Source organism: Battus philenor, unplaced genomic scaffold, assembly GCF_028537555.1.
Source record: "Battus philenor isolate CCGP_79_NKW_IND1 unplaced genomic scaffold, ilBatPhil1.0.hap1 SCAF_17, whole genome shotgun sequence".
NCBI classification, from domain to species: domain Eukaryota; kingdom Metazoa; phylum Arthropoda; class Insecta; order Lepidoptera; family Papilionidae; genus Battus; species Battus philenor.
In genome coordinates this window covers 6,730,718-6,744,805 of record NW_027181679.1, presented here as the reverse complement: position 1 = coordinate 6,744,805, position 14,088 = coordinate 6,730,718, and the positions used below count along the sequence as shown (strand labels likewise).

At 40.6% G+C, this 14,088-nt stretch overlaps 1 protein-coding gene across 1 annotated transcript in view; it reads left to right on the top strand.

Annotated features, from left to right (window-relative positions):
* Positions 1-12,638, top strand: part of tara (taranis) — a 32,380-nt gene extending 19,742 nt beyond the window's left edge. Inside the window, exon 2 of the mRNA XM_068762847.1 lies at positions 9,170-12,638. Within this exon, the coding sequence (XP_068618948.1) occupies positions 9,170-9,904 (735 nt within the window). The 3' untranslated portion in view covers positions 9,905-12,638. The remainder of the gene's footprint in view (positions 1-9,169) is intronic.
* The last annotated feature ends 1,450 nt before the right edge of the window (positions 12,639-14,088 follow it).

The window sequence follows — 14,088 nt, the reverse complement described above, 5'->3', positions numbered from 1 at the left end:
ATTGGACATCGCGGACCTGAAAGTGTATTCGAGTCCGCCATACTCTACGGCAACTTTATTTAAACTATACCATCTCTATTACACCCGACGATAAATCGCTGTATTTATTTCTTCGATGACTATGGATTCTTTTTGTGGTAATTAAATGTATGAACAATTTGAAGACATTACAAGCGTTTTGATTGCATGTTTGTTTACGCAGTAGAGTAGAGTAAGCTGTTTAGACTGGGTCGCAGCATCTCGCGGAACTTCTTGCGAGCGAAACGGCGCCCTAACTTGTTGCATGATGCACCGAGGGCCGGGCGTAGGGCGCGGGAGGGTGGGGGAGCTCTTCTCAATGGGCGAGATGTCGCGGTCGACCGCGAAGCGAGTATGGAGATCCCGTCATTGATAAGCGTGACCTCGCCCTTATCACCCACGTCTTACACCCCCGGCTTCACGATATGTTGACGTACTCAAATACCACGCATACGTTATTCTAACGCTCTTTTATTGTAAACTGTAGACGGATTACGCAGCCATATCAAATTGAAAATATCTTTATTCAAGCAGGCACTTTTGGATCTTCGATTATTTTAAAATTGTTAGTGGAAAGCTACCTCCTGGTTTGAAAGCTGATCTGCTGTGAAGAGCCCACCTGAACCTCAATAGTTGCTCTTTTAAATTTAAATATAACAATGATTGATGTGTAATTATTATAAATCAACCATGTAAATGAGTCAAGCTAAGGCTTGACATATTTTCGATTTTTGGATCAGATTTATTATATATTTTTAATTTTGTTTAAAACTAAGAAAAGTAAGATTACGCTCTTAGACTATTATCTTCATATGTTTAGATGAAAAGAATTCAATTTTACCTTTAATCGTAGTTGACTAAATTGAAAACATTGTTTATTATGTAGAATATAGTTTTTTCTATTTCATGATGAACTAGATACAGTGTTTCCTTTGATTGCGTCGTCTCTTCGTTACATCGATGTAAAAGTGACATTAGATTATTTACTGTAATAATCAATGGTAACGTATACGAAGTTAGGGATATAATTAATGTTTCTTGTTTTATTAGCCATCTTTGCAAATGTTAATGTTTGACTGTTTTATTTTCACCATTCAATTACATAATCTACTAGGCTTTTATAATGACGTAAGTGTGCAAACAAAATCCAATCACAAAGATTAGGAAAAAAGTTTTTAACAAGAAAGCTTATTAGAAACACGACCGATTTGTTTTTAAAAGGTTTAAGTGCGGTGTTAATAATTGTTGATGGTTATTTGTGATCTTAATAATCATATCGTTAAACTAAGTGACATTTTTTAAGTTTCTAACAGAATATAATTGGTTTCGTATTGTTAGGTATAGATATATGATTAATCGATAAAATGATTGCCTATTTTAGATTATATTTTATTTAAAACTAATTTTGATAAATTTTGCTTGTACAACATTCATAACCCATAGTAACAAATGATGTAAAATTAAGTTTTTAAATATTCTCGTGAATATTCACCTCGTTTGTCTGTAAACGCACCACCGTAGCAAATAGCACTGTAGATAGTAGATGTTCAGAAATTGCGATCGAAATGGAAAGCGGAAAATTATAATAGGCACATGGCAACGGAGAGGCGCACGTAGGCACTTAATTTGGCAAGGACGGCGTACAACGGCAAGCGAGCAAGTGCAACCTTGACATTGGGCATCGCCCTAAGCGCACAAAGCCATCTCCGCGGCACAATAGTGCGGCGATGAATGAACACATTAGCAAGCGGCGCGGTCATTACGCGCCCCCCATTAATCAGTGCAACAATCGGCCGATATCTCGCTATTTACAAACGCGGGAGCACGTGCTCGCTCGTACTACGAGTGTATTGACCCATTTAGATAGGTCGACCTTCGCGCGGCTATTGTGAGCGAAAAACATAAAAATAAGTTTTATTGGGTGTCGTTATGCGCATCGCCGCGGGCCCGTCACGCTCGCTTCGCCCCGCGCCCGTCTCGTCCGACAGCTGATCGCGACGTGACATTTTTATTTTATCCGGTCTCTTCCGGGGAATCTCGGTACGTGCCGGTGACGTCATCATCGCACGCCCGCGGCCCCTGATTTATTATCTCAAAAGCGCACGCCGTACTCTCGCGGATTCAGGTGATTTATGATCAACTGTAGCCAATGTCAGTGTTAAACGCCGGGGCCGCCTTGAACCGCAACGACGCTTCGGCACTTACCACCGCTACCATTCGTTCATTGTGTGTTTATTATTTTAAATCGGCGCGCCAGTGAAGTTTAGTGAAGGTATTCACCAACCTTTCCGCACTTTGTGCGATAACTTATAGGATTGTCGTGTGTTCCATGTTATAATTAGTGCAACAAACAACAAAAATTAAAATAATACTATAAATTTATATATTATTGTACATTGTTGTAAAGAGATTTATGATTTCTATCTGTGTATATTTCTTTATTTATCTTCTAATTCGAGTTGATTGCCATTGGAGATTCTTTATCGCAGTCCTCCACCATTTTTCCTTTGACGTACTTTGCACGCCCAGATTCAGGAGCGACTACATGCTAAGGCGCCCATTAGTGAATATAAATAATGTACGTATGTTTTTGTGTGTGCCAGGATAGAAATCATGCAATGCATGTTTCTCATCCTGGCAGAACAATTGTAAGGGATTTGTTATACAGTCTTCCTCATAGAGCTCCGCCATCTTTTCCTTTGACGCCCAAAATAATTCCATACGCGATCACTTGATATGTCTATCGCAAATATGGGCAAATCAAAATATTTTCAATCATCATTCAATCTAATCTTGACTAAGCGTCTCCTTAATTTGATATAAAGTGGCCACTATTTTTTTAATAATCACAAATTTGAACCGGGAATATTTAATTGAAAGAAGTTTAACTGTGACACCGAGCGTGCACCGGGTATAGCGGAGGCGAGAGGCCGCGATGGCGACGCCGACATTCCTGTGTTGTCATTCAGTCGGCCGGCGTTCGGGGAAGCGAGTGCGTCATCTCGCGCTAACAAAAACTACAATTTTCCCTTTCATTGCATCGAAGCAACTCATCAGAATAAACGCATAACGCAGCGCGTGGCCCGCTCTGTAAACAATGCTTTTCGGGAAATCCCTTCGCCTTTTTATGCGGGACGCATTCCTGAGGGATTCCTTTTGTTTACTGCGCCACCGTCTTTTGTTTGCCGTCACCTTCGAATCATTCAACTGTTATTGCATAACTGTCTACCTCCAGGTCTTTTATTGACATTTACACCTTTGTTCGCCCTGTTTATTTATTTGTATGCAAGGTAGATAATTATGTATATACATGATAAAAATGTGAACTAGAAGCCAATTACAAGTCTTCAATTATAGCTAAATTTAGGTACTTTGTGAATTAAAGTCAATTGCAGTTTAGTAGGACGCATAAAAACTGGCTAACAAAATTTCGGGCGCTAAAATGAATCGCATCGAACGCAAGTAGCCGGGCGTGAAATAAAAAGCTCTCGTCAGAAGCTGCGCGGCCGACCGAACAGGATGTGGGACTGGTCCGCGCACACAGAGCCCGCCGTGTACGCACGCACGCAAACATGCGCACGCGGCCTCGTCGCTCGCCGCTCGCCGCTCACGGAAATGTGCGTGCCAACGGGTCGCCAGGGTTGCCACGCCGCGAGCGAATGCAGGACCGACCGGGAACGCCCGATTCTCTTAATAAACGCGCTTTGATAACCCTGACTTTTTATAATTAACCATAAAGTATGCAGCTTTAGATATAAACGTTAATTATATATAAATAAAAAATAATATGTATATACATATATTGTATATATATATATATATATTGTACCTGTAGAAATATTTTTATTAATTATGAGAGTTAATTTTGTCATATTCTGTTTCACTGTTGCTTATTGCCCTAAGTTTAAGTTTTTGTCATTGATTTGGATGTGTTTATCTAATTATAAGTTACAAGCAAATGGCAAGAGTCACGAGATAATATTTTATTTTATGTATTATGGAAAACTTACAACTGGTACATATTTACATGAATAATACTAGAAGTTCAATTAAAAAATAGTTTTAAGAAAGCAGTACATACTTCGGTTAAATCATTACAATTAGCTTATATTAATAAATATAATAATAATTAATAACAGTGAATAATAATAAACATGTTACTGACAAATCTGTGCATTATATGGCCCAATTTACGTATCGAATATTAAATACATAATAAATTATGTATATAGTTTAACTCAAAATATAAGGTCTTTCTACAGATTATTAATATTCTTTGATAAACTTTATTAAATAAGTATTTTAGAAATTTCCTGCTTTTAAAAATTAAAGTTATTTTGTTATTATTATTACCTTATTTATCTATGTTAGAATATACCTGTTATGTATTCAATTATAAAATAAACTTCATCTGGTGAACCCTGGTTTTCATGGCCAATCACTCGCTGCCTTGGCGCATGCTTCGCGAACACAATCCAACGTCCGAATTCGATCGCCATATTTTTTTATTTTAAAACTGCGAAGTTTTCTTTGCACAAACTATTTGGTTTAAATTGTGCTCTTAAATAAGATTATTAAATATTTAGTATTAACTAATACATATGAAATTCATTCCTTTAAGAAAAAATAGGTGTAACATGGGTGTGCATGTGTATTACATATAATTATTAAATTTGTCGGTATTTCATTTATCTCAGATTTAATATGAGATGGTCAATGAAATAAAGAAATAGCGCTAAGCCGCAATAGGTAAGCGATATCGGAGCTAGACTAATCTATTATCTCAAACTATAAACAGTTAAGTGAACAGGTCCGCGGAACACCCTTCGGCCGAATGAATGAAATTACCGAGCACCGATCACGTGCTCTATTGTGCTGAAAGGAACGTTAATGGTTAATCGGTCATTCAATCGGCGCCTCTCGAATTCGATATAGCAGATTAACGACACCTCTTCACGGTCTGGTTGTGAATGAACGACAAAAAATACTATGCAGATCGTTTCGTAGTAAAATCTCACCACACACACCTCTATTTACAAAGTTTTACAAGCATTGTTCTCGTGTTGGAACGTATAAAAATACATGTAAATAGAATTGTGCAGAGGCCAACGCGAATACATTCTTATCCCTGCATTATAAAGTCGAAACGAGAACAACTTTTTTTGTAATTCGGATCGTAAATATCAAGAGTCAAGAACGTTTTATAAAGCGCCTGCTCTTGCTAATTTTCCATTGGAACATTCCATGTTCTTCGATGTCGACACAGTTTTTTAATACGAAAATCCTGACGTTATGAATGTAGTATTTGTTAAAATATCCTAACGTCGTTTAAGTCTATAGTAGCCTCGTACTTCCTCGTGCGCCCCAGCCGTATAATGCAAAAGCTGCACCCCACACTATCTACCCCGTTTTATAGCTCGCTATAACACAACGTTTCGGCGTCGAGCGTAGGTAGTTGTAGCGCTAGATAGAAGCTACGCGATGTTATTATACCGGGCAGCTGTGTGAGTGCACGTGCAACGATCGAGAACACAGGCGCGTCGCCCCTCGCTTTCCCGCCCCGCACTCTCCCCGCATTCGCCACGACCCGCGCTCCGCTCGCTCGACAACGACTCGCTGCGGCTTAGCGCTGTGAGGCAATGCCGCGTCGCCATATCTATTTGCTTCTCACAATGCCATAGAAAGTCTCCAGTTCAGTTCGAACTTTTCCTACCTTCCTCGAACGTTCCACCGCCACCTCAATCCGCTGAATGTTACTTCGTAGGCGATGTAGAATTCTTTACGATAGTCGTTTTGTCCGAGTGGAAACTTCTAGTGAGGTACGGTTATAAAATGCCGCATAGGTTTCCGACGCTAGCGATAAAATAAACGTCAGACGTTTCCAAGTTTCGAGCGGAGAGAACGAGCGACGCGCCGCGCATCAGAAAAAGAACTTTACGACAAGATTAGAAAGAGCGAGCGGGACGGCAACGTCGCGCGGCCACGTTCCAAGTTGCGGTGCGGCAACGCCGCGCGCCAACGTCATTTACTAAATTTATTTTCATGAGCGCTAGCGCTGGCGACACCGCTACACACGTACGGCCCGCTCGCCGCGTGATAGCGATGAAACCTCATGGAATCGTCTATTTCTGCATATTAGAACTCGCCGCGCGCCCGTATTATTTAGGTTTTAAACGCTGTCGGGCTCAGCGAATTGTCGTGGCAAGTTTTCCTCAGAGCGATAATGGGTGACGTAAAGTGAATATTCGCAGCGTTGCGATGAGTGGCCGCTGAGTCAGTGCTGGTTGCATGCTCACTGTTTCGCTGCACGTTCCCACCTCGGCTCCTATTGCGTTACTTACCTACTTCGTAAGCACCGCCCGCTCTTGTTCGAATATTCACAGAGAATTAAATAAAGAAACGATTTTTTTAAATTGCTTAATAAACTATAAGGAATTACTAATGTCTTTAAAAAGTTATTATAACATAACAAGCCAGTAACTTTTGTGGAGACGCGTGTCCCACCTAATTGTCACGGCAGGTGCAAAGGCATCTGCCGGCGTGCGGACTCCGCCAGCTATTTTTTACCACGCGACATCAAAATTATACACGATGTCCGATCGGGTTGCGGAATAATACATTCTGTAGTGAACCGAACGGCCGAGTGGGCAAGTCGCTTCAAAGTCTTACAGGCATATGGTAAAGGCAGCGGGTGTTTTTGAACTCGGAATGTCCGTCATGTATTCATTAGTGCGGTATCCGTAGGTAATGTGCAGCTGGTAACCATGTTTTTCAAGTTTAAAAAACAAAGAATTCCAATATTCCGTCCAATGTTCAGCGTATATTTTACTGATGCAACTATAAATAATTGTCATTACTTATGTAATATAATTATGGGTTACTCGGATTTTAGTGATAAATATTATACAGACGTTTGTAAATAAACCTTTGTCAAACGGTGTCAGATATATACGAAAGTTATATTAAAATATAAAAAAAACAGTTTTGTATTTATATTTCCCTAAAAATTTAAAATGAGTTTGCAACACCATAATACAGTTTGTTCTATCTATTATCTGAACTTTCTAGACTACACATTCTTAAACTAACATGTCAATACTTTAATTTACAGAAAAATAACACGTGTATAACTTATAACATCAAAACTGCCAGTTCCTCTGAAAAAAGGTTTAATATTATATAAGTCAAACTTAGTTGTCACATTTACTATTAAACTTTTTGACGGGTCAATAAATTATTATTATAAAAATAAACAGAACTTAAGTGGCTACACCGCAGTATAATCGTTCCTTTGTTTTAACTACTACAGAGAAGGCGAAAAAAATTGATTCAAGTGTACAGGTAAAAAATAAGTTTGCATTATCGTTCGTAGTAATTCTATTATTTACTTTGTAAGCCCCGTTATTCACGTAAAGTTAGTAGATCTGTAAGGATCGTCGCTCTATTGTGTTCGAAACGTTTTCGGGTAAAGAATGCCGTACCTTCGGATGGGTCGGTAAATCCCACAGTCGCATTGCAGAGCACGGAACCCTCTACCTGGGCCCAGACCCCAACAGGGGTTGCACTGCGGGAACATATTGTATCCAAAAAAAGCGCGAAGGGTCGGTCCCAACGGTTACAAAAGAGGATAGAATTGGGTTCAGGTACCTTCTAGTTAGCCATATAAATTGAGACCAGGGTTTTCTTTCGTCTCTTTTTCATGTTTTTATATTTATTATGCTTTAAACGGCTCGTATAAAATTTTAGTCATATTATTTTAATGTATTTTCTTTATTTATTTATTTAGCTTTACAAACTAGTTGTGTCAGTGAAATATAATTTGAATTAGTATATGCATTAATGTTATTTATATATAGAATTATGTATACAATTTGTTAATATAATAATAGTTTGGTTAAAAACAAAAAATTAAATTAACTTATATGTAGTAACAACCATTTTTTTAACTTCGTAAATGAAAAACTGAAGACAAGGACTCCGTTTTCAGCATTGTTTTAAGAACTTTTTTTTATTGTATGAAACTTTATAATGCGTTGTGATGTGAAAGACGTAATAACAAAAATACATAAAGCATACGTATGTATAGGTAGTAAATGAAATACCAGGAATGCAGCGCAAGAAGTTTGAAGCTTGTGGTGTTTCGGCACGTGTGCCTTACGGTACTTGCGTGGAACGCCGCGTGTGGGTCGCTTGGACCTCGCTTTCATACAGTTTCACGTTTCTCTAGACCTACTCAACCTATTTACTTCTATTTCTTACTTTATGGTCGTAACTTATTGAAATTTACGATATTAAAAATCATTTAGCGATTATATATAGCAAGGATCTGCTTTAAAATATAAATTAACTAACCGGTACATTATGAACAAAGCCTTTAGTAACTGATCTAGCAGTAAGAGATCGTAGACAGTTCAACGTGTTTTCAAGTGTTTATGTAATTGTTTAAATCAGAATTTACTACTACTGCCATCTATTGCCATTCTTCAACACTGTCGGAATACGGCTCGTATAATATGTGATTATTTTAGTACTATAATTTAATTATGTATTGAATAGACGATGAAAAAAGCCTGAAACTCTTTTAATGACAAATCTTTCTAGTTTTAAATGTAAAAATCAAATTTTTTAAATGTTCAACTTTTTATTCGTCTGTCTACCTATATAACAGATGTTCGGATGAAGTGCCTTAGACCTGAGAACAATAGACGAAAGAAACGCAGGACTATGTATTTTTTAAATAATATAATATTATATTAAACATTGAAATAGCTTGGGCTGAATACATCATTCCCAAGGTTTGCCTAGGTCATCTATGAAGTCATCTAGTGTAGCGACGTTTATCACACATTTATTCTTTGTCAATAATTTTTTTTAATGTTACAATGAAAGCTTTCTGAACATTTTCTGGGGTCCTATTTTAAAAGTAAATTTATTAACTCTTTCGCTACAACAGTGTGCTCCGTCGGAGTAACACAACATTGACCTGTGCGTAGAAATAAACACATCCCGGGGTGCAAGGCGACACTCGTACTCAAGGCTTCTTGCGTATATCTCCTTAGGCGACGTTCGTAACGAAAGAGTTAATGGATGTTTCCAAGTGGCGCTGACAGTGATGAGACATTGGTTGAGGGTATTGTTGTGACGGTTGCAGGGCTCTGGCGGGGGGTGCGGCGGCAAGCGGCGCGCCGGGTCCCCGTGCGAGGGCGGCGGCAAAGCGGCGCGCTGGGAGGACTCAATAGCGCGACTGGAGGCGGTGGCCGCGGGTGCGGGCGGCGGCGACTGCTGGCGCGAGGAGGAAGAGAGGCGCGCGTGCCGCCGGCGCTGGTGCGGCGGCTGGTGCGGGGCGCACGACACCATCCGTGCGGAGAATGGCAAGTCGTACCTGGAGCTGGGAGGCGCAGCGGCGCGCGCCTGCTGCGACGGCCGCGCGGCCGGTCGCTGTGCATCGCGCCGCTGCTACCGCGAGCGCCGCCTCAAGATGATGAACCTGTGCGCGCTCAAGCTGGCGCGCTTCCGGCAGACTGCCGACCCGTCGCTGCGCCGCTCCGTGCTCGTGTGCAACACGCTGCGCGGCATCGAGCGCGAGATGGAGCGCGAGAGCGCGGAGGAAGCAGCGCCCGAGTGCGCGGGTGCTGCGGGCGCGGCGGGTGCACGCTGCGAGCTGCTGGGCGCGCGCGACGCGGCGGCTGGGCGCGCCACACCCTTCCCCGCGCCGCCGCCGCCCGACCGCGACTCGGGCTACGGCGACGAAGAGCGCGCCATCGACTGGGGCTCGGTGCTGAGCCTATCGTCGCGGTCGGCGCTGGACCCGCCCGAGGACGCGTGGCCCGACGACTGGGGCTGGGGCGAGGACAGCCTGGTGCGGCTGCTGGTGCCCACGAGTTAGTGCACGGCGCGCGGGCCCGCGCCCGCGCCCCTCTGAGCGCCTGTGATACGCCGCCGGCCCGCGGCGCCAGCTGACGCGGCCTCTAGTCGGAGCGCCCGCTCGCCAATTAGTATTACGTTAATCAGGGAAGGTGCTAGCTTCGGACGTGACGCAGGACCCACACGCGAGCCGACTTATTTTTGATAGTTTTATTTCCTTTAAGTGAACTCCGAACTGGGACCGAGTGATGCTAAGAGACGATATTACAATTCAATTGAAGAAGCTCGGGTGTTTGAGAATTTTTTGTTGAAATTATTGTGTAATTAGATAAAATGCTATATTTATTGCGTTGATAGGGGAAAGTGATAATTTGAAATTATTTCTGTCTTGATATTTTCAATTGTGCGATTCTTGACGAGGTGCGTGATGTCGGATGGGTTATGTTGAATTTTCCCGATCGTGCAAGTGCGACCTTTTTGTGCTATCGATATACCTCCGAGAATTATATTTACTGTCCGCTGGCTTTCGTTCGCCTCGATTATTTTCTGATGCGTTCATAATAAGGTCTCACCTCGCACGTTTCTGATCTACGTCATATTCATATGTGTGGACATGTGCCGATGAATCTGTACGGCGCGCGGACTTCGCGTCGTGTTCGCGCAACAGACAGATGTGAACAAATTGTAATTAATAGATCCTAAGCGAGTACTTAATACCGATGTGCTTTCATTAGTTCCGCATCCAACACTTAGAACACCGCAACTGGATGTCAATTATGGCGCCTTACGGGCTATCAGTGTTGCTACGAGAAGCAGTCTCGTCGTACATTGGAGTCGTTGGAATTTGTATTTCATAATTGGCCTCTAAAGTATGCCCGTTAATCGGAATTGTAAGCTCAAGTTGGCGGTTGCCTTTAAACAATTGCTGCGTAAAAAATCGAAATGAATAATTGTGGCGTTCAGTAACTTAATTAAAACACTATGTTGCGAGTTCCTACTATTTAATTTTAATGTAACATAAAATATGAGGTTCATTTTATTTAAAAGAAAAGTTTTTGTTTTTAGGCAACCGCATTGTAACCCATAAAATTAAAAAATGTCAGATGCAAACAGGATTTGATGAAATTATTGATATTGCCATAGAACAACCGCAACCTTTGGCTCACGATAAGGTCGTGTCGGCGTGTACGCTACCAAGAGCGCTCAAGTAAGCCTGCAGCGGCCGATACGTCCTCATTAGTGGCGGCGGGTTGTGGGCAGCGCGCGTGAAATGGGATGTCACGAGTCGGTATCGGCTTCTGTGGTCGGCGTCAAATGGTGCGAAGTCGTTATTTAATTAGCGCACTTTATATTTATTTTATGAGCTTATCGGTTGTTTCCACTCTGCCTCAACGCTGCGACCGCACAACCCGACCGCCGGGCGTGTCCTCCCCTGCTCCGCGCCGAGACGACTGCATGGACCAAACATTCCTTCACAGCACGATTTGATAGAGCAAAGTACAAATTTCAAAGTAATATGCATTAGTGCTTCGGCGCATGTTTGTCCACCGTTGTCAATTACTCAAATATTTGAATTGTGATTCGGTAGCTAATGAGAGAGAAAACTCTATGTTCTTAAATTTAGTGTACATATTATATACGGAGTTGGGCATTATGGCGCGGTGATCGCAGCCGTTGTAAATAAATTATGTAAAGTAATCATTTCGTTAAGTGTCGGTACGGACGCGGCGCCCGGACTGCGTTCGTCAAACTTTGTCGTACGATACAACCTTTATTCTGTCCAATACACTCGAAACAAGTACAGATTTACAAGTTACATATTATAAATGCATTTTATGGGTAAGTCACAGAAATTCTCGCCGCTTTGTCGGAGATCGAATAGCTTAAATATTGAGTTTTGAACTCGCGCACTGGGATTGTAGGCGTTCGGTTGTTTCCGTTTTGACATTTGTTTCTAATACGTACCTACCTTTTTAATTTTTTTGTTGAACATGTCCGTATGGTTGGTTGTGATGGTTTACTTAAGTAAGTTAGCGAATTATGAATAAAGTGGTCTGTCTACATACGTCTATCTAGAACGTATAACACATTTGTACGAACCCTTCTAGAACGTACTATGTGGTACCGCTGTCGCACCCGCACGCGCTGCCATTTTCATGTACTTAACAAAAACAGCTGTGTTTCTTTCCCAAAATGTTTAAAATTCTTTACCCCGGGTGCGCATGCGACAGAGGTATCACCCTCGAATGCTTGCAATTGTGTAAAAAGTGGACGGAAACCTCAGTAGACTTGTTCTGGCCTCTCGTCCTGTCCTGTCATTTCTACAAAACGGGCCAAATTGTACAAAGTTATCTTTTCGAACAAATGATTGTGCTCACTGAATAAGTCTCAATTTTGATGTTTAGCGTGACGACGTGACTTGTGTGAATGGTGAGCTCCCCTTTGGGCGGTTTGGATATCTGTTCTGTTCTGTCAGCGTTGCTGAAGCCGCCTCGGGTGCGTGGTGGTGCCCCACTAGTGTTGTGACCGCAGCAATAATTGTTGTGACGACCTTTGTCGCATCCGTCTACTGTACTCCGCGAGCGCTTCAAAGAAGCGTTCGCAACGTCACCATACGTAACTTTTGAAATACCTAATTGTAATTAATTCCTTTAGCGTTTTTTCATTGCCATTGGTTACCAAAAATGACAGGATTTTATTAAAACATTCTTGTATATTCTAGGAAGAAATACTTTCATTAGAAAATTACGAAACTAATTTTGAATAAACTTTAATGTTTGCACATCGAATTGTTAAAACGTTCCTCATGTTACAATTTTATTCAAAATTGTTTCTCTAATTGTCTAATGCGAGATTATATTGTAATATATTATTGTTTAAGATGTTGTGTCGAAAATAACAAGAACAGGAATAATTTTGTGAAACAATGGCACAAAGAATGAACATAAATATTATATATATTATAGAAACAGAAATGTGGCTATAAGAGCAATTTTTATAATAAATATTTACTGTTGAAGAATCTTTGACTTTTATTTCGCAATTTCTCTTCGCAATTTGAATGGAACCTACATTACACTGACTACTAACAATAACAATAACATTAAATACTGGCTTTGGTATATTTACCTATGTTTCCTGATAGTCATAATTTGCAAACGAAACGTCAAGCAGAGAAGATACATTCCATGGATAATCCAGTACGATTTTTTAAAACCCAAACGACTTATAAATGAACACGTATTTTTACGCATCTCCAGGAATTTAAACAAGGGATTTCACGTACAAAAGTTTAAGCAGCATCAGATTACGTTTTGGAAAACTTCAGACATAATTGGTAATATCGTGCGTGATCAACAATTAAGTATCAAATAAATAACTCCAGCGTCGTGTAGCCAGAAGTTTAAGGCAGTAGAAATGTTCGGTGCAGTACCCAGGTACACGGGACATTTGCTGATGATCCCCCAAGTTTCAACACAAGGAGTTCACCGTATACATCTCGATTATCTATCTATTTAAATAAAGTCATTTGTCTTATGTCTTATTAAGATGAAACATTGAGAATGGCTCGGCCAATTCGGCAAATTTTTCACGTATATGTATCTTTAATATACTTGGTAGTACATATTTAGTGTATAATATATACCTTCTTTAAAGCAAAATTGTGGATAAAATATTAAAAAAATAGCTCTTTCCATGCAAACCATAATGTGAATTAGATTACTTGAATTTATCTAATAAATATTTTTTTGAATGAAAACAAAAAAAGTGTGTTAGGATGTAATAAAACGAATAATTTGCTGTGTGGTGAATTTTCATTCATTTTTGGTTTTATGGTTTGCAAGCGTACAGTAAAAATAAAACCTCATAATTTCAATTCTCCAGTTTACTTAGCAATATGTTCTAATTATTAATCGTTATTTATTATTAAGATATTTAATAATCAATAAATAAGCCGACATACGTCATACTATTTTATTTTTTCTGTTGTACTGAACAAGGGAAATGAAACGTTCTGGAGTAGTGATCACCAGCAGTAGGTAGTCGCGGCATGAGTAGGCTCCTAGGTGGACTAGGTGGACTAGGTGGACTAGGTGGACCGACAACACAGATAAGGTCGCGTGAAGTCACTGGAAGTGGGCGGCGCAGAACCAGTAACCGTGGCGATCTTTGACCACTCTCTCTGCTGAAAAGAAGAAAAAGCAG